The sequence below is a fragment of the Equus przewalskii genome, chromosome 9, assembly GCF_037783145.1.
Source record: "Equus przewalskii isolate Varuska chromosome 9, EquPr2, whole genome shotgun sequence".
Lineage (NCBI taxonomy): Eukaryota > Metazoa > Chordata > Mammalia > Perissodactyla > Equidae > Equus > Equus przewalskii.
The window spans coordinates 57,378,755-57,398,594 of NC_091839.1; the positions used below are offsets into that span (position 1 = coordinate 57,378,755).

The following is a 19,840-nucleotide window of genomic DNA, read 5'->3' on the forward strand; positions in this document are numbered from 1 at the left end:
ACATCTGAATCAACCTACCCCGCTCCTCTCTCTAGTCCTACCATGACTCATCATTCCACGGGGTGGACACTTCCACCCCTCTCTCAGACAGCTGAAGATGGGAAGAGAGCAAGAACTGGTTACACTGATTTGCAGCACTTTGAGTAAGCTGAGGTTTGCCCAGAATGCCCCAATCAAAAGGCATCCGCCTAAAGAGAAAGACATGTCTTCTTCCATCCCAAGGAGGTGCCCATCACTGATTTTCTGTTCTGCAATGACAATTCAAGTCCAAGAGGCTAAAGAGATAAAAGCACTGACCTAAAGATTTTTATCCTGCTTCTGGGGGTAGTTTGGACACAAATTCAGAGAGTGGACAGTGGGTAAGTGAAATTGATGGTGCCACATGGCATCACATAAACAAGTGGGGCCCAGGGCGGGCATGAAAATGTCCAGCTGCCTTCACGGCCATGAGGCATGGACCAATCATAGCTCCTATGATGTCATATCATATACATCACCTCTGAGCTCCTTGTCACTGCTGAACCAGACTTAACATTAAATAGTGAGACAGGGTGTCCAATGACCTTGACTTCCAGGACAGACATTCTCTCACTAGAGGACCAAGCTTGCTGTGACATATGATCCTGTGTGGAAGCTGGCAGGGAGCCTGAACTGCAGCTGCAAAACTGTGGGTAGCCCAAGGCACTGGCAGTAAACATGGCAGCCAGCTGTGGGATGCTGGGAAATGGCCATTCCTGAGAGGGCAGCTGGAACATGAAGGGTGGCCCAAACTTCCCCAGAATGAGAGTCACCAACAGGGACATTCTCTAAAAGCTACTCTGAAAGTTGAAGGATGACTTTCCCAGGAGGCATTTTGGGAAGGACTCAGAGGATCCCAGTCCCTATGGATGAACTAAGCAACACCACCCAGGATTTCAGCTCCAAACCCTCGGACCAGAGACGGGGACAGCCTAAGGCTCAAAGCTGTGCTTACCAAACTTCATCCTTAGGTACAACCTTTGCATATTTGATATGTCTGAACATGTCCTGTGATGGTTAACTTTATGTGTCAACTTGACTAGACCATGGGGTGTCCAGATATTTGGTCAAACATTATTCTGAGTGTATCTGTGAGGAGTTTTTGGATGAGATTAATATTTGAGTCTGTAGAATGAGTAAAGCAGATTGCTCTCCCTAATTTGGGTGGGCCTCATCCAATCAGTTGAAGGCCTGAATAGAATAAAAAGGCTGAGTAAGAGGGAACTCCTCCTGTCTGATGGCCTTTGAGTTGGGACATCGGTTTTTTTCCTGCCTTTGAACTCGAACTGAAACATCAGCTCTTCTTGGGTCTGGAGTCTGCCAGCTTTTGGACTGGAACTACACCATCCACTCTCCTGGGTCTCCAGCTTGCTGACTACAGATCATGGGACTTCTCAGCCTCCACAATCATGTGAGCCAATTTCTTACACAAATCTCTATCTATCATTTATCTATCAATCTATTTATCATTCATCTGTCTATCTTATTCGTTGTGTTTCTCTGGAGAACCCTGATTCATACACCTCCTGTACTGTAGTTACTTAATACTTACTAAATCTTTAAATGGCCTATCTAAATAAATAAATTTTTAAATGAAACTTTATGTCACATTCATAAACTCAAATCAAGTATTTTTTGTTAAAATTTTGAATATATAAACTAACTGTAAAATTAAACAGACACTTACTAAAATAATAGTCCCCCTGAAAACACACACTTCTGATGGTCACTGTATATAGAACAAAACTTCCGTCTCTCATTTCAATCCCAAGCAAATGAAAATCAACCGTATTTTATAGTGAATCTTACCTTCCTTTTCAAGTAGAAAATCCTTCTCTCATAGGCATCAAAAATAATCCTCGGTACACAATACAACAGAAAGAACGCCATGACTACATGTTCCACTTATCAGTTGCTACATTTAAAACTACTCCAAGCCTTGTGGCTTGTTATGTCTCACCATGTTGTGGGTCAGGAATTCAGGAACGGCTTGACTGGGCCGTTTGTCTCTGATCTCTGTGGTATCAGCTGGGAAGGCTGGGACGGGAGGATCCACTCCCAAGATGGTTTCTTCACCCACATGTCTAGCGGCTCCATGTTTCCTGCCTCCTTCTCCCTCCCTGCTGTCTCACCCTCCTGGGCATCTCACTACCCCACAGCCTTGGGGCAGTCGTACTTGTCATGTGGTGGCTCAGGGCTCCGAGAGCGAGCCTTCCAAGACCCCCAGGTGGAGCTGCAAGGCTCCTTATGTCAACCCTGGAATGTCACTTCTGCCACATCCTATGAGTCAAGCAAGTCACTTAGGATAGCCCAGAGTCAAGGAGAGGGGAATTAGACCCCACAGCTCCGTGGAAAGAACGTCAAAGCATCTGTGGCCATCTTTACTCCTCCTCCCCATTTTTACGTTCTGAATAACGAGAAAGTCCTCAGATACAGGATTTCCACATCCTGGATCAAAGCGTACCATCCAGAACTAATACAGGAGCCAGCTCACACTGGGGCAAAGGGATGGGTTTGGAGTCAGACACACCTGGCTTTGAGACCAGTTACACCACTTACTGGGCGACCTGGAGCCAGTTGCTTAAGCTCACTGAATCTCGGGGATTTTGTCTGTGAAGTGGAATAATGAGACGTCCCAGGGCTGTCGTGTGGATACCTAGGACAAAGCCTGCACCACCACAGTCCTCAGAAAGCATTAATGCATTCAAGCAAAACCAGAGAACCGCGGGGACTTTACAAAGGTTTTTTAAAAAAATACTACGTTTATGATAAAACCGATGCATAATCTGAAGGAGAATGAGACATGATAGAAAGCGTCTTCTCTCTTAGCCTCAAGTTGCAAGTTTTTAGAGGAAATTCGCTAGCCAGCATCTTCCCAGGATGTCAAAGTTACCCCCCAAATTCCCGCCATGATATTTGAGATGGCTTTGTTCAGCAATCATGTAGGGAACCGGCCAACAGCACCATCTTCTTTCTAAACCATAATTATCAGGTGTTTGGGGGAGTAGGAGACAGGGAAATGCATGGTGGGTCAGCGTGCTCCGATCCACAGGTGCTCAGCAGTGGTGAGACCATCCCCTGCCGAGCAGCGCTTTGGAAATATGTTGGAGATGGTTTTATCTCGTACAATGTTGGGGTGGGGTGAGCATTACTGTATTCAGAGGGCAGAGATGGGGATGCTGGACCCTCGGAGCTGTCCCGCTAACAAGCGCTGTCTTGTCATATAGTTACGTAAGTGAAAACTCCATTTTTCTGAACCTAGAACTCACTTCTTTTTACACATAAACATAATGTATTTCTACTCAGCTGTCATATACACTTTATTTTCTAGGAATGCAGTTAGTATGCAAATCGAGGGAAGACAGTTCTCTGTTTTGGTCGGAATTCCAAGTATCGTTTACCATTTTGGAAAATCAAGCTGCCGGCCGCAGCACCAGCTCATGTTAACTGAGTCCCCAGTACTGGTCCCCTGTTTGAGGCTGAAGTGGAAGTAGCAGATGTCAGGCACCTGGTCACTTCATTATGATGGCCACCAGAAGTAATTGTACACTACTTTGCCTTCAATCCTCTTTATATTTCGGTTACGGCTTTATACGGATTTTCTTAAATTATGGGCGTGGGTGGATTATATTCTCTGGGAATTTCACTTCGGGATTGTAAACAGGGCGTTAAAAAATATTTGCAATAAAAATGAGGGTTGAGTGTGACAAGACTGAGCGTCTGCTGCTTTAAAAGAAGTTTGCTGTGGATCGAAAATGCGTTTCCAAGTGGAAACACCAGGGAATCATTTCCTTTCTGGAACCTGCTGGACCTGGGAACACCCCAGCCAGGCCGAACAGGAGCAGCTGGCTCTAAGGCATGAAAGAGCTCTTTCTCTTCAGCCCCCACAGGTGAAAAGACTTGAATGTCCCAATTGGCTTTCAAAACTGGAGAAGAAAAGACTCAGCAGACTTCCTATGGCCATGACCCTTGACAAGTTATTTAACATAAGCCTCAGTTTACCCATCTGTGTAATGGAGATAAACATAGCCCTTCTCTTATTGACTTCCTAAGTGGATTAAACAAGATAAATAAGGTGAAGCATGTTGAGTGCCTTTCTTAGCATCCCTAAGCATACGATGCTCCATAAATGGGAACGTACATTTATTACCATTCGCACAGCACTTTACAGTTTACAAAGCCCTTTTCCATATGCTGTTTCCATTGAACTTTATATACAATATCCCAAGTAACCTTCCCAGAAAATTCTGCAATATTATATCGTATGAGCTAATGAAGTAGGGGTAACACCAAAGAGTGTGCATGCTCTTTCCACAATGCCATGCTGCCTCCACCATGCTGACAGTGTCATTCATTCAATCATTCACTCATGCATTCAACAAATATTTATTAAGCACTTGTCACATTCAAGAAGACACCGGGCCTCAGCAGTGGGGACTGACAAGGAATACCATCCCTGGTGAAAAGAGGAGGTTCAGGGAGGCCCAGCATTGCCACCATACTTTCCCTGGGTCCTACTGGTAGCCATTAATCTGACTTTTCTCAGTCAGAATCCATGCTGATCCACTCATATTTGTTCTGTGCAGCCCTGAGGACAGAAGTACGCCCTCAGAGGAGGCAGAAGTTACTGAAGGAGGAAACTGGGGGCTATTCTGGAGGGGAAAATCCCCTTGCTAACACGTGGACATCTTGAGGCTGGAGGCTGCGCTGTCTGCATCCTTCAAAGACGCAAGGGAAACAGGGTGGGCCCCGTGGCCCAGTGGCTTGCCCTGGGAGAGAGCTCTTCAAAACCCATTCAATCTAGGAATCTGGGAATCACTTAGAGACCACCTCTCAAAGTACAGGTTTTGCTTTTAATTCTTCCCTTCAAATGTCAGATGTTTTTCCCCCAAACTCATTATTTGGGTGATTATTGTAACCCTCCAGCTTCCACAGAGGGGTGAGCTGGCTGGAAAATGGTCTGGGACTTAAGTGGCTCCATGGTCCCAGCGTAAATTCTCCTTGTCCCATCCTAAATCTGTATTCTCAGGGATGAGAAAGAAAATCCCATGGAAACTGATAATCAGTCTACCAAGTACACAGCAGAGTACAGGAAATCTCGGCCAAAGGGTGCCCTGGTTTGCTTGACTTGTCCAGTAAGCCGTGGAACCCACCCTGTCCACTGTAAAATCTACAAGGACCAGCTATGTCTTTGGTCCCGTGGAAATTTTTTTCTTCAGGCATGAAAATGTCAAATATAGTCATAAAAATGGTGAGCTAACCTGTGCCCAGAAATGCTTTTTTTTAATGATTACACTTCCAGTTTATTCCACCTTATTCTGGGTCTCCAGCCAATTAGTAAGAACTCAGCCCTTGACCTCAGCAGAGATTTGGGCTGATTCCCAAGAAATGTGTGTGAAACAAACTTTTCTGAATGTACTTTTTCCTTACTCTGCTATCAGAGAACTTTTAGTGCCTTTTTCTTTACTGAGTTCACACCAAATGACTTCTAACTAAAAGGGAGACAATAGAAAGAAAGGACCAGTCCTCTGTACCAACACATATCATCGGCCCCCACATGCTGTCACACACATCACACGCCAACTTGATTTTCCAACTTCAATTCCCTGGAGAGAGTTTATATTCACCTGGTCTCATTAAGGCAACATACAGTTGTAGAGCCTCTCACTGTGGGACCAATTAACCATTTCCACATCAGGCACCAACATCACCCCACCATACACTTTGCCCTCATTATTTACGTTAAGTACTTAATATTAATTATGTAACAAGCACTCAGAACAAGAGCTGTATTTCCATATTGTGGGTGGTGATTCCAGGCATTAGAACAAGTAGGGTTTTGTGTCTTTGGTTTTTTTTTTCATTGTTTCAATCCTTTGTAATTTATGCACCAAAATTTAAACCTGTCTACAGCTTTCCATTTCCATTTGTAAATGAGGTTTTAAAAGTGATATAATTGGGGCCAGCCCAGTCGTGTAGTGGTTAAGTTCAAGTGCTCCACTTCAGCGGCCAGGGCTTTGTGGGTTCAGATCCTGGGTGCGGACCTACACACTGCTCATCTGGCCATGCTGTGGGAACATCCCACATACAAAATAGAGGAAGACTGGCACAGATGTTAGCTCAGGGCCAATCTTCCTCACAAAAAAATAAATACTCATTAAAAAGTAATATGCATCTCTTGGCATCTGAAAGGGAGAATTCCCAATATAAGAAGGAATGCACAGATGGCTATTGGATTGACCCTCAAATTTCATGGCAAGCTCCCCCAGCACAGGCAACAATGGCAACAGAGTGAACCAAACCAAGGATTAATGATTTCTGAAAAATGACAGAAATCTATTCCCACAGTAGAGTTCTTTACTGATCAATAAACCCAATGCCTCACACAACACTTTCGAGTTATTCTTTTGGGGATGAACAGCATATTTTAAGAGCTAATTATGTGACTAACCCTTGACATCACCATCATTTCCCAATAGAGTGGGCACTAAATCCTAAAGGACTGCAAAGGACTGTGGAGGAAAGAGGTCAGCCTCTTTCTTGGAAAGCTACAAAGAAAGAAAATGATGCCTATTGGCTTGTAATAGCTTAGAAATGGTTAGTCCCAAAGGAATTGGTTAAGTTATACAACCTCCCAATCCCAGCTCCAAAACAAAAAGCGTGGATGCCCTGAAGTTGGTTTCCACCTTGTGTTTTTCTCTTCGGTTCTCCCTTTCTTCATTTATCAAGGCCTCAGTTGCTTGTCCAAACAGAAGTAAAACCCTAAGGCAGCCCCAGGCCAGCTTGAAGGCTGCATCCAAGGCAGACCCTCAGACATGGCCACTGAGAGTGTTAGCATCGGTCTGGTGAGAGGGCTCAGGGCCTGGCTGTGGACACGAGGGAAAAAGCACAGCCCTTGGTGTTCAGCCCTGGTTTTCTCATTAGAACAATGATCTCCCAGGATGACCTGTGGACAAATGCAAAACAGAAAACTGAAAAGCTTTTCTCCAATCCAAAAGAAAAGGACCCATAAGGTCTATAAGCTGACAGCCATGTACTACTGTTAGCTATTACTGAATCCTTTTTAGACCGCACCAGGGGATCTAGGAGGGAGAGTGATGGTCAGATCCTCATTGGAAAGGGACTAGAATAGGCTCTTTCCTCAGGGTTCTATCCCAGTACCTCTCTGTTCAGTGCCATTTTCCCTTGGCTGGACTGGGACCCAACCAGGGGAATTCTTTGCTCTGCCCAGCTCAGCTTTTGTTCCCAAGTTCAGTACTCATCTTCATGAAAGACTGCATATTTCTTTAGGATTACTTTCAAGCCATATGTTTCTGTTTTGAAAGAATTAGGGCTTTTGCTCTAGAAGGATCAGCACAGAGAGAGAAAAAGGGCAAAGGCTTTTGTTACTCCCAAAAGGTGAGTCACCATGATGGGGCTAACCCGACAGCATGGGCACCTTTCAAAGCATAGGATTGACACTAATTTTCCCTGGCATATTAATTTTGTCCTAACAGCCAACTCTACTCCTCTGCTTCTGTTTTGTGTGCCTTATGGAGAAAGTAAGGCCACCACTCCTCGCCCAGCCCCTTCTTCAAAGGGGTGGCACAGCCTGGCTGCAGGAGCGTGCAATCATTCTTGGAGATCAGCAACGCCAGGACCAAGTTCCATTTCTCTGATCGATAAATGCAGTTGCTGAAAAAGAAATGCACATCTGCCTCCCCACAAATAAAAATTTAGGTAGAACTGTCTGAATTGGTGGGAGAGGAAAGAGGAGCTTACATCATTCTGTGTCACCAGATTCTCAATAACACACAACTGGGCAAACAGGAACAACGACAATCCCAGGGAAGCCTGTGATGCGGATCTCAGAACATATCCCCGTTACTCCAGGGTGTCACCTAGACTCAGTGGAATGACTTTTCAACTTAACATAAAGTGAGAACTGTCACTGGAGAATAAATTCTCTCTGCCTTAAAAGAGCAGTCCACAAAGTAATCATTGCAAGGAGCAGAGGCACTTTATCTTCTTAGTGGTGGCAAAGTGACTCTTCTGATTGGAAAGTGCTGATTTACTCCAGAACGCACCCATCCTGCTTGCTGCTCATCTCCATCCTACCCTCCCAAAGGCAGAGATATTCTTGACTGTGTCAGAACTGCCAACTTAACCCAGCAGGAAGCTTTGTCACCAGCATCCTGTCCCAGCCAGGTCTCTAGGCTGAGAGGAGCAAGAGCCCACCAATGCTAATGTGTGAGGAATCCAGAGGGAGGAGAGAGACGTCTGACTTCTGAAGGAGTGGTTGGTACCCATCAACCTTGCCTTCCAGCCTCTGTGGCCAAATACAAGCATCGCCATCAGGCTGCCCCTGAATGCTGCCCACCAGCGACCAGCAGCACTGGGGTGTGCGTGTGTGTGTGCGTGTGTGTGCATGCAGGCACGTGCGTCTAAGAGGGTCCTTGTGGAGCAGGCTGCTCTGAAATTCTCTATGCTCTGTACCTCTTCAGACATTAATACGTGTAGGTCAGAATAAGCCAGATTTCACACAGCCGTGAGCACGTCCGAAACGGCCCTTTCTGCCTGAAGCTCCTCTTCTTTGAATCTCAATCTAAATCTCGGCATCTGACAAGCGGCGGGTGAGAGTTTGCAGAAATATTAAGGAACGAACCTTTGCCAGAACTGAAACCGAGATGCGGGCAACAACAATGAAAAACACTTCGAACCTCGTGGGCTCGCAGCCAAAGCCTTGGAACTTGGTACGTGCGTACCAACGAGCGCAGGATTCGCCACAGCGATTTATAGCAGAGATTCTAGCCCAGATTTATAGCAGACTAGAGTGTGGCGCTCTTGCGAATGCAGAGGTTTGGGGTTGGGGGCGGGAGGAAGGTAGAAAAGGAAAATGAAGAAAGAGAAAGCGACAGATTCAAATGCAATCCAAACATTCCGAGCTGCCCTCTCAATCTCAGAAATTTTACAATAATTTGGGTGATCCTAATGGTCTTTGAACCACGTTGGAAAATGTCACAATAGACGTTTGAATTAAAATCCAGTAGGTTTGCCAAAAGACCAATTGTTAAAAATTGGCAGCATTCCACAGAATTTACTAGGCTGCGTACTGCCCGGAGCTGAGAGAATTGTTAATTCCAAAGAAAGTTAATTATCACCTTATTGATAAAGGGGTAATTTTTAAAGCTTGTGGTGTGGCTTTTGTGACTCATTAATTAAAATTTAGAGTAATTTACTAGACACAGTGGTGGCTTCTGTTACGTTACATATGTACCAAACCATTTGATTTTTCTCCCAGGGGCTGTTTTTAATCCCCCTCTTCTCTCCTCACCTGTCTGCCTTTGAAGGCAACAAAAACATTAAAAACGTGTAAATCTCAAACTAGGCTTTTGGGAGATCGCAGGATTAAGAAGTAAGATGTCCCTGGCGGCCCTTAAAGCTTCCTCCTCGCAATGTCCAATTTGCCCACTAAAATTAAGAAGCACATGTGTTCACGCCTAAAGAGACTGCTTTCACAAACTTCATCTCTAAAATGTCAGACCGAGTTTTATTCTCTTTGATAGGTAGTAGAAGAGAGGCTTTCTGCACCTCCTTTCCCTCCTCTGCCACACCATGCCCGAAGAGCAGAAGGCTCAGTGGAGGGGAAGCGGCAGCGAAGGAAACTGGAGGAGCTTGGAATCTGAAGCCCCCAGCCTGACAAGGGGCAGTGTCGCCTCTGCTTTCTTCAGGACGTGTGGGTTGCCGTAAGCACTTCCCGGCCACTTGGCGTCAGTGTGATGCTGAGGCTTCCAGGGGTACAGACCCGGGAGGAACAGCGTCCCGCGGAGCTCCGCCGGGGGCCCCTGGGGAGGGTTCGAGCTTCCGCCCGCATCTCTGCCTAGACCCAACGCCCGTTTTAAGGTGTCAGAAGGGGCGAGTGTGTGTGTGATGTGTCCTCCTGCCACGGCACACTGTAAACAGACCTACAAAACACTCTAAAATCTAACTCCCCAGATGTTCGTAAAGGTTATCTCTCCCTGAGCATTCCTCATTTTGATTTAAGGGAACTTTAGTAACGTTTTCTTAGACTTGTGGACGAATTGGAGATCCAAAATTGAGACTAAAAAAATAAATAAAAACCACCACATTATGAAAGGTTTAACGCAATCTGCTCATGATTTTCACATCATTCAAAGCCTAAAAAAATTTAAAATTCTGTCTTGGTACTTTGGGGCATCGCGTGAATTTTTATAATAGGCAAACATTATTTAACATTTAAAAAGTCTTGACTTTTTCGAATTTTCAGTGTGAAAGTTCTTACAGCAGGGTGACAGCCCTTGGGGCGGGCTTGCTTTCCAGCAGCTGGTCAGCTTGCCTTACCTGCTGCTGGAGGAAGCCGGCGACCCCAGCCCCCAGAAGCCAAGAACCAGAAAGTGAAACCACTTCTGCTGGTTTCACTTGCCTCGAAAACACACCACCAAAAACCAATAAATGACCGAAAGCAATTTACTCTCGTTTCTCTTCTTTCTATTACTCTTCATTTACCCTTTTTTTTGTTTTTTTTTTTTTGCAGCAAAATAAAAAGTAATTTTGGTGCCACGAGGAAGAAATTTAAACATAAAAGAACTGGGTTTTTGTGAGATTTGCACTCTTCCTATAATTCCACAAATCAAGCAGACTGATACATTTGCTAAAATATGACAGAACCTCTCCACGTAACGCAACTTAAAGAGCTAAAGAAAACACATTCATATTTTTAGAAATATCTGTCTCAAATAGCTTTTAAAAGTAAAGATTTTGAAGCCAACCAACAGCTTTCCTAAAACTGAAGGTTCTACATGAACATTTTGTTTGAGTTTAGATGATCACGACTACTTTTCCAGGTAATCTTTGCCCAGCTGCCGTTGCTCAAACACTCCCCTCATTTTTTCGGGCTCATGCTACCAAGAAGCGTAAAAAATACTCCACGCAGATACTGTTCCCCTAGGTAGTTTCCTTAACCACACTGTAAATTCCTTCTCAGTTATTTTTATGCTTTCACTCCAAACATTTTATTTCATTTTTTTTGTCTTGGGAAAAAAAAGCAAGTACATCTCTCACTCTTCAAAAATGGTTCCTTTGATTGAAAAAGAAGAAAACACACAGAATATACAACAAATATCTCGATTCCAGAGCGCCTAGATTACTCTCTCCAGGACCACAGTGTCTGAGGCCAACCAAAAAGCCACTTTCTCAGAAAGCTGTTGACCGTCTAACCATCTGGAGAGCTGTCACAGAATCGAGAGACAACATCACGAGCCACCTTTTGTTACTATTAGAGAAAGAACTTTGACCCAGCCCCTCAACAACTCTGTCAAACGACTTACAGACAGCAGGCACCTCACCCTCATCCAATTTCTATCCTTCGCAGCAAGCAACTTGGAAAGGAAGCCTTGTGTCACCGGATTCAATCACTCAAGACCCCACCTGGGAAGTAGGTGACTGTATTTGAACTTGGAAAGACTGCTCCTGACACTCCATAGTCACCTGACTTTTTCCCCAAAACCAACCAACACCAGCAACTAGCAATACATCGTATTCTCATCTGCCCCAGGAAATTAGGAAAAACCAGCACAAAGACACGTAAAGTATTCCACCTAGGGTATTAAAAATAAAATTCAATTTAAAAAGCCACCTCGCATGTTCATAACACATCGATTTTAAAATTTAAATTTTAGGTAAGTATTTTTTATCCCATAACATACTGCAATTTTTTTAAATTAAAGAACAAAACAAAGCAAAGTGAAATCATCATGCCAAAAAAAGGAAAAAAGCTAACCAGTTATTAGAGTTCGCGTTTGGGGAAAAATATAACTTTCTACATATTTAAATGCAGAGTTAAAGAGCAGTGAACATGTATATACCTAAAATTTATAAACTATGTAATTCTCTACTGCATCTTCCCCTCTGAGATCTGGTTGAAAGCAAACATTGTATTTTGAGTAGGAGGAACTTAAGTTTACCTGCCGGCCGCAGTGGTTTTACTTCAGGACACTCGTGCATTGCCGGAGACGGAGGCATGCAACCGAGAAAACCTGAAACAGGTAAGCTGTCATGCTGACAGTAAGAAGAGAAGGATCCCGTGTCGACGGCACACCCTGCGATTGTGCATCTCCCTTACCTACAGCTCGTTCACCAGAGCACTGATCTGGTTCTTTACCAGGCCGGGAATGTTGACTCAGAAGACAGATGACTTTCAGTACACCCAAACCGAGTATTGCAAAAGCTAATCTTCCACCCGTGTGTTAGGAGCTCACAGTTAGTCTCCAGCAGCCCTGCTCTCCGGCTGCAAACATCTCATTAGACTAATGCATTCAGCACAGGCAGAAAACTCGATTTACCATAGCTACAGCAATGAATTTCCATTACGATGACAGCTTCAACCACATCATGTCCGGAAAACCAGCCAACCACTGGCTTTTAAAGAACACACACATTTTACATGCAGAAAACGAGGCGTGCATGTGCGTGTGTGTGTGTGTGTGTGTGTGTGTGTGTGTGTGTTTCCTTCCTCTTAGCAGCCTAACTAAGAGAAATGTGCACTGTAGCTTTTTGCCGACATGAGCTGCAAGGTAATGACACTTCTGCTTCTTTGGTAGTTACGTCCTTGTAATAACCTGAATTATGTCACAATTGTCAGAATGGGTGTTTCCAACATTTCGGTTTTCATTAGCCCTCCTCTGTTGCCATGGAAACCAGACTGTAACATCACCCCTTTGTCCCAGTCCTGCAGCAGTGTGGGCCAGCACCGGGCTTATAAGACACTGGTGATCTGAAGGAGTGGATGTTTGACTTTGGACAAATAAAACAAAAAGAAATATTCCAACGACGTCACGGTTAGGGAGAGACTGTGTGTTTACCAGAGGAGTGTGCCGACACAGGTGAACACGCCATGGTCATACGTGTTAACTGTATAGCTGCATACCACATATGTGGTCAGTTCATTAGAACAGGGCCCTGACTTGGGCTCCAGGCCTGTGTGTGTGAGTGCAGATGAGTTTCTACACTCGTGAACACGGTGGGGGCCTGCATGGGGTGGAGTGGTCCTCACCGAGGAGAAAGGCTGCTATTCATCTTCCATGCCCTGCTGTGTGCTCTGTGGCAACTCAGTTTATACTGGTAAAGGGATTTCTTCTTTTTTTTGTAAAGCTGAGCAGAGCTACCCACTGCCCGTTTCATTCACCACATTCAGGGGTATTGTCGTTGTTCTTACGTGCCATCAGGTGGGCTCTGTCCTCTGGAGACCCTGTGAATGCATGATGTCCACAATGCCTGTTCTCAACAGCCCTGTTCAGCGGCTGTAGATCATGCCTATAGCTTCCTTTATGGAGTCAAACCCATCTCATGTTTGGTCTTCCTCTTTTCCTGGGGTATCTGGGGTGTTATTCCCAAGTATTTCCTACAAGATGACACATCCATTCTACAAATGTGAGGCCACCCACAGGCGTACTCCTGGGGATGAACAACAAACAAATTGAGCCAGGACTAAACATCAACTAGGACTATTTAAGGAATAAGCCACAACTTGGACAGTTACTGAGAGTGAAAAAAAAAGAAAGAGACTACAGCTTGAGGTTTTTCTGAATATATATGAAGAGTCACATTAGAAAGAAATAAGAAATCTCTCTCCTCAAATTATAAACATAGGAAAAAATTATATTTTTTTAAGTCAAAGCATTGTCCTTATTGAGCAAGAAGTAAATTCACTACTTTAGTTCATTTAATCCTCTAATTTTGTTGTTTTGTTTTGCAAGTGAAAAGGTAAATTTGGTAGTTTTACATTTTGGTCATTTAATACAAGTTGATTTTATTAAAGAAGGAGGAGGAGGAAGAGGAGAGAGGGAGATGAAGCAGAGAAGGAGGAAGGAAAACAGGGTCCAAAGGATGATTTCAGTTTGGCCAGCATCTCCGTCGCAGCTGCCACCGCGGTTGTATCTATGCCTGTGGCCTTGAACGCAGTCCCACATTACACTCAGCAACGCCCCTCGAGTGTGTGAGATGCTAGACCAGTCTTCACTTTTAAATGTTTCTTCAGATAAATGAAACAAATCTTTCTTAAATAATCAAAACTATTTCCAAAATTCTGTAAAAGTAGAAAAAAAACTTGGCAGAATCTGCCCGAAAGAAAGGAGTTTTGGTTTTCCCACCCAGCTCTGTGAGAGTATGTGATTCTGATCCTCAGGGTCCACACTTCCTCACCTCCTCCCAGATGAACTATAGTTGTGGCCTATAGGAGTTCGCCTTAAGGAATTAAACCCATGTTTTAAAAAATCCTAAATGTTTTTAATTCCAAGAAAAATTTAAGTTAAACATGTAAGAGAAAAGAGATTTGCTGAGATGGCTGCATACAAGCTAAGGAGTCTGTTAGGAAGACAAGGGGCCCTTCTGAGCTAACATATCTCTATCTTGTACATTCCTGGACCACTATCAGGATGCTTAGGCTGTGCCACGTTGTTGATTTTCTTTGGTGCTGTGGTTACATTTCTGTCTCAGACCACAGGTAGCACGCTCCACTCTTTCTACACAATGCTACTGGGTTGGTGGTTAGCGAGAGGTAGCCAGAGGGAGCAGGTTAATTTGGGGGCATCCCAAATGCAAACCTACTTAAAGCAGTCTCTATCTGAAGAGTAATCCCTCCAGCAGCTGCTGGTAAAGAGTTGTGGTTCCAGCACACGCGTCAGGTCGGGAGGGCTGTGTCCTGAACAGAGGAGTCAGGGCTTCTGCACAAACAACCCTTGTTCTCATAATAGTAGCTAACATTTACTAGGGAAATACAATGTGCAAGCCCTTTTCATGTCATCTCATTTTCAACGACCCTGTGAAGTAAGTGTTATGAGTACCATCCCCATTTTACAGATAAGGAAACCGAGACTCAGGGATGTTAAATAACTTGCCCAAGGTCACACAGCTCAGAAGTGTTGGATACCAGATTGACCCCAGCAGTCTGTCCCCAAAGACACAATAATTAATCATTCAGCTGCATGGCCTCGTGACACTGCCCCTTGTTCTAGCTCTGTCATTAACCCCACGACAGTGGTGAAATCACTGTCCTTCTATAACGTGGGGGCTGGGGACAGCAGACTGGATCATCTCTGTGGTCCCTATGGTTCTGATATTTTGTAGTGCAATGAATTGCTTTACCTGCTAGGCTGGAACAGACCAATGCTGGGTTCGAGGAGAACTCACTGTGGTTGTGGCCATAGTCATGACTAGTAAGGGGCAACAAGCACTCTCTTTTCGGGTAGAGGTAGCGGGGAGAGAGCATAGAGAAGAAACAGGGAAGTTTTAAAAGCCAGGATTTCATCCTTAAAGTAACAAAGAGAACCAGTCTCCCACACTCAATTGGCCCCACGACTTTGCTTCCTCATCATTGAACAGAGACTTTTCCTTAAGTGTTCCTGAAAATTTGAGAAGTTTCAGGGTCATGGAGGGTATGAGGCTTATGATCGCCATTTTGCCAAAGGAGAAATCGAGGCAGCAAATGGTTAAGCTGATTAGTTAGATAAGAGAGGCAGAATAAAGAGTAGATGCCAGGCCCCTTGGCTCCCCCACCCCGTCACTGCTTCAACTCAAAGCCCTTCATGGGGCCAGCTCTTAGTTTAAACCACACAAGCAGGGATCTTTCCAGATTAAAAGCAAACCTGTTCTTCATAGTGAAGATAAGCAGGAAACAACTCAATGTCCAATACAAAGACATTACTTAAGTAAATCTATCATGTGTCCACATGGTAGAACATACAATGTAACTACCAAAAATGATGCCGTAGAAAACCATGGAATGGCATGAAAAGACTGTTCTCAATACATAGTTGCTAAAAAATTGCAGCTTACAAAATAATATGCAGAACAGGATCTTATTTCAAAATACTGGAGATATGTTAAAAGTAATGATCCCTTGGTGATAGAATTATGAGTAATTTTAATCTTTTTAATCTATGTTTTTAATATTTCTACAAAGGAAGACCTACTTTTTTGTGATAATAAAAAGTTGTATGAATGACTTGATTGATTAGTAACAATTTTTCGTTATCACATCTGCAAACATATTTGCTTATAATTCTCATAAATCTTAAGTCTCAAATTTCTTTTTCATCAACAAAATAAAAATAAAACCTTTGCCAGGTGGTTGTGGGCTACACTCAGCCCTGGCCTTAACCAGTGCTTCAGTCTTAAAGATGGCCCCCAACTCGCTCAAGTCATCCTCTGGCCTCACCCTGATCTTCACCAGCACCTCTCATATTTGAGCCCACGTAGGGTCCTCAGCACAGCCAATACAGTATCAGGGACAGACTCCCTTCCCTTCGCTACCCGAAGGCTCCCACAGTCTGTGGGGTCCTCTCAGAGCTGACGATACTCAGTCTTATTTTAGTAAAGCCATGTGCTAAAGACACAGGAGGTTGGGAAGGAGGAAAGGTGATCGAATGAAGTGAAAATCACTCCCATCCAAGGAAAGAGTGACTCATTCAGTCTCCTGGGCTTAAAACATGGTTCCTTTCAGGTGACACCTCCTCTCTTTGTGGCTCTGGGCCTGTGGCCTTGGCTGATATTCAGGGATTGACTTAGTGGAAATATTTGTCTCAGGGTCTGGCAGTTCTGGTGGTAGCAAGCCCAGAGACCCTCGTCCCAGGGGCAGTGTCTGGTAACAGGGTCTGTACAGTGAGGGCATGTGCTGACAGCCCGGAGAGCTGAGGGGGGACAAGAGCAGGGACTTTTTCTTCCGTCACTAGGCTGTAAATTTCAAGATGGCTGGGACCAATCTCGCTCTCCTCTGTATCCCCAGAATGTAACGCAGTGACTGGTCTGCGGGAGAAAATCAACAAATAATTATCGCTAAATAAAGAAAAGAAACTAGGGCTTAAAGAACATGACCTAATCTTAATCAATATGAGCACAGGCTTTTAGAGCTGATTCCTTTTCCCTGAAAAAGTGATTGCCTTTAGATATTTGTTGTCAGAAAAAAAAAAAATCCTAATTTGTTAACATTGAAAGGATGGCTTCTCTTTCCTCTCTCTCTCCTTCTTTATGCTGTTAAAATATTCTCTCCTTGGGATCACTTCTGCTTTGAGCCGTGTTTGCTTGAAACGAACACGCTTTTATTCAAAATTCACACAGGTGATCTCCTAGCACTTTTGGTTATTAACTAGGTTTCCCTTTTCCTCCTAAAATATTTCTCCCAAGTTAAATGTGAAAAAAAGAGCCTTGGAGTGCTAGAAACTCCTGGAATTGGAGAACATAAGTGTCAGCCAGACATGTATGCGTGCTCGAAAGAGACAGAAAGACTTCAAATAAAGTAGAGAGTATACACAATTTCAGCTGATAACAGTTACTGCTTCTAGGCCCAACATCTATAGAAAGATGTGTGTGTGTGTGTGTGTGTGCATGCACATGTGTAACAGAGGAGGAACATAGCAGGGGGTCCAGCTAAGAGAGACTCTACATTTTTTAAAATGTCACTTAGAAAATAGCCATTTGGGGGTTGCCTGCAGTTTCAGTTTATGGAATAAAGTCTTTGATCACCTGAGACTCCATCTCACTTTATTTGAGGGAAGATCTCCAAGAATACAACCATTGTCCTTGGGGAAAAACCTGAATCTGAATGCAGATGATGCAGTCTGAAATTCTTCATTCTCTTTAATAAAAAAGCAGCTGGTTAGGGAATAAAAACCAACTTGCTAATGAATTCCTCTTAAGGACAACCAGCTTTAGTGTGGACCATGTCTTTGATAAGCCCACTTGGGGTAGAAGTTGAAATAAAAAAAAACTGGGTCTGGGGCCCAGAGGAAGGAAGAGGGTAGTAAGTTTGCAAGTAACAGTAAAAACAACTGAAACTGGTTTAAAAATAAAGAGTACTGTGGCCGGCCCAGTGGTGCAGTGGTTAAGTTCGTGTGCTCTGCTTCAGCGGTCCAGGGTTTGTGGGTTTGAATCTGGGGCACAGACCTAGTACCACTCGTCAAGCCACGCTGTGGTGGCGTCCCACATAAAATAGAGGAAAATTGGTAGGCATCTTAGCTCAGTGACAATCTTCCTCAAGCAAAAAGAGGAAGATTGACAACAGATGTTAACTCAGGGCCAATCTTCCTCATACACAAAAATAAATAAATAAACTAAATAAAGAGCTTGGGAGTGAATTCAGCGAACTTTAAGTAAGGATGATCCAACAACTGAATGATGTCTTCAAAGACCTGGTCTGAATCTTCCTATGTCTGGCTTCCCTCATGGCCACAACATGGCTGCCAGTTGCTTCCAGATCACATAGTTCCCCACCCACATCCAGCACAAGGGAGAGCTTCTCCAGGTAGCTTCCGTAGAGGAGCAAGGAAGATTCTTGCCAACATCCCTCTCATTTCATTGGCTGGAATTGGGCCATGCCCCATCCCTGAACAAATGACTGCCACCAGGATATGCTGCTTGGCTTAAGTCCACCTTTGAACTGGGTGTGAAGGTGGAGGTGCTCTGCTTTCCTCGAGGCACAGGAGCTGCCTGGGGAGGGATGGATACCTGAGTAATTGCAATTGTGGCACTGTTACTTAGCAAAAGGGAAGAGGAATGGGTGCTAGGGAATCAAAATCAGCAAGAAGAGACTGACTAGTTGAAGGTGGGGAGGGGGCGATCTTGGAGAAAAAGAGAAGAGTGCAGGGAGAGGGGACGGCAGGAAGCTGTGTGCTGCGCATGTGACCTGCATCCCCATCACGCTCACAGACACCCATTTTCAGGAAAAACCACAGAAATTGTGAAGTGCTTGATGTGGTTGAATTTCTTATAGCAACTGGTGAAGACGCTGAGTTTTGCATCCTGGGTCGATGCAGGTGAAACCAAGACAGCACGGGGAAGCCGGGGGCCAAGACTAAAGGGATTCAGAATCTGTTAAGTCTGGGAAAGTAAGCAGCCATGTGGGGAGGACTCTGGACTTCCCTGGGATGTGAAAATCTGGAATTGAAGGGGGCAGAAAGGCAGCCAGCTAACAAGGGACTACAGCCATGTAAGTTGGGTGTATATTTAGCTGTATTGTGTCTTTTAATAAAGGGGAGGAATCTTCTGGACAGGAAGACTTGACTAGAATTGGTACTCTCAAGATGGGTTATTTAAGACTGAATACCTCACGCTTTGAGAGAAGTGTTGTGGACTTCTGGGATTATCTTATCTGCCTGTGTGCTTCACCCCTCAGGTGCACACACACTGTGTGTGTGTGTGTGTGTGTGTGTGTGTGTGTATGTGTGTGTTTTGTGGAGTGGAAGTTAAGAGCCAGGCCCTGCCTGAAAGGAATTGGTGGGAGGATCCATTCTGTCCTCTTGAACCATGTGGGGGCTGCAGGCAAGCCTTGGGAAAATGGCGAGGTGGGACCTGAAGGAGCTGGTGAGCAGGCGCCATGTGGCCTGGGGTTTAGGGGATGCTGTGGGGACTCGGGGCCTGCCTGCTTTCAGCAGCAACAGGACATGGCAGCACCATCTTGGAATGGGCTCCCTACTGACCTTCCAGTGACTGAGACCAGGAATGACCTCTTTGGACTAAGCACAAAACCCAGAGAGTTTGGGGAACTCTCCAGAGAGGGACGCCTGGCTTCCCCCAGTTTGTGGAAAGGGGTCCAGCCCACAGTCATATTCATATGAACACTAAAGAGATGTGAATAGCAAAACCTAAAACGAAAAAGAAAATTTAACAAGAAACGTACATGTGTTATGTGAAGGTCAGTGGCTCAGAGCAGGGATTCTGGCTTGACCACATCTGTGATCTTGGTCAAGAAACCCAACCCCTCTGTGCTTAAGCTTCTCATCTGTAAAATGGGGATAGTTATACTGTTGTGAGGATTAAATGAGTATAGATA

At 44.5% G+C, this 19,840-nt stretch overlaps 1 protein-coding gene across 11 annotated transcripts in view; it reads right to left on the reverse strand.

Moving 5' to 3' along the window:
- The window catches only part of SCML4 (Scm polycomb group protein like 4), a 113,008-nt gene extending 100,618 nt beyond the window's left edge, over positions 1–12,390 (reverse strand). For 3 of the 11 annotated variants that reach the window (XR_544968.2, XM_070559186.1, XM_070559184.1), the window contains exons 1-2: positions 12,140–12,277; positions 11,982–12,053 (exon numbers count right to left, since the gene is read on the reverse strand). Coding sequence is in view for 3 of the 11 variants with exons in the window: in XM_070559186.1 (XP_070415287.1) it covers positions 11,982–12,039 (58 nt within the window). In the remaining 8 variants the exon portion in view is untranslated. Of the gene's footprint in view, positions 1–11,981; positions 12,054–12,139 lie in introns of all 11 variants that reach the window. The other 8 variants (XM_008520691.2, XM_070559187.1, XM_070559190.1 and 5 more) reach the window with 7 other exon arrangements.
- Positions 12,391–19,840: the final 7,450 nt, after the last annotated feature.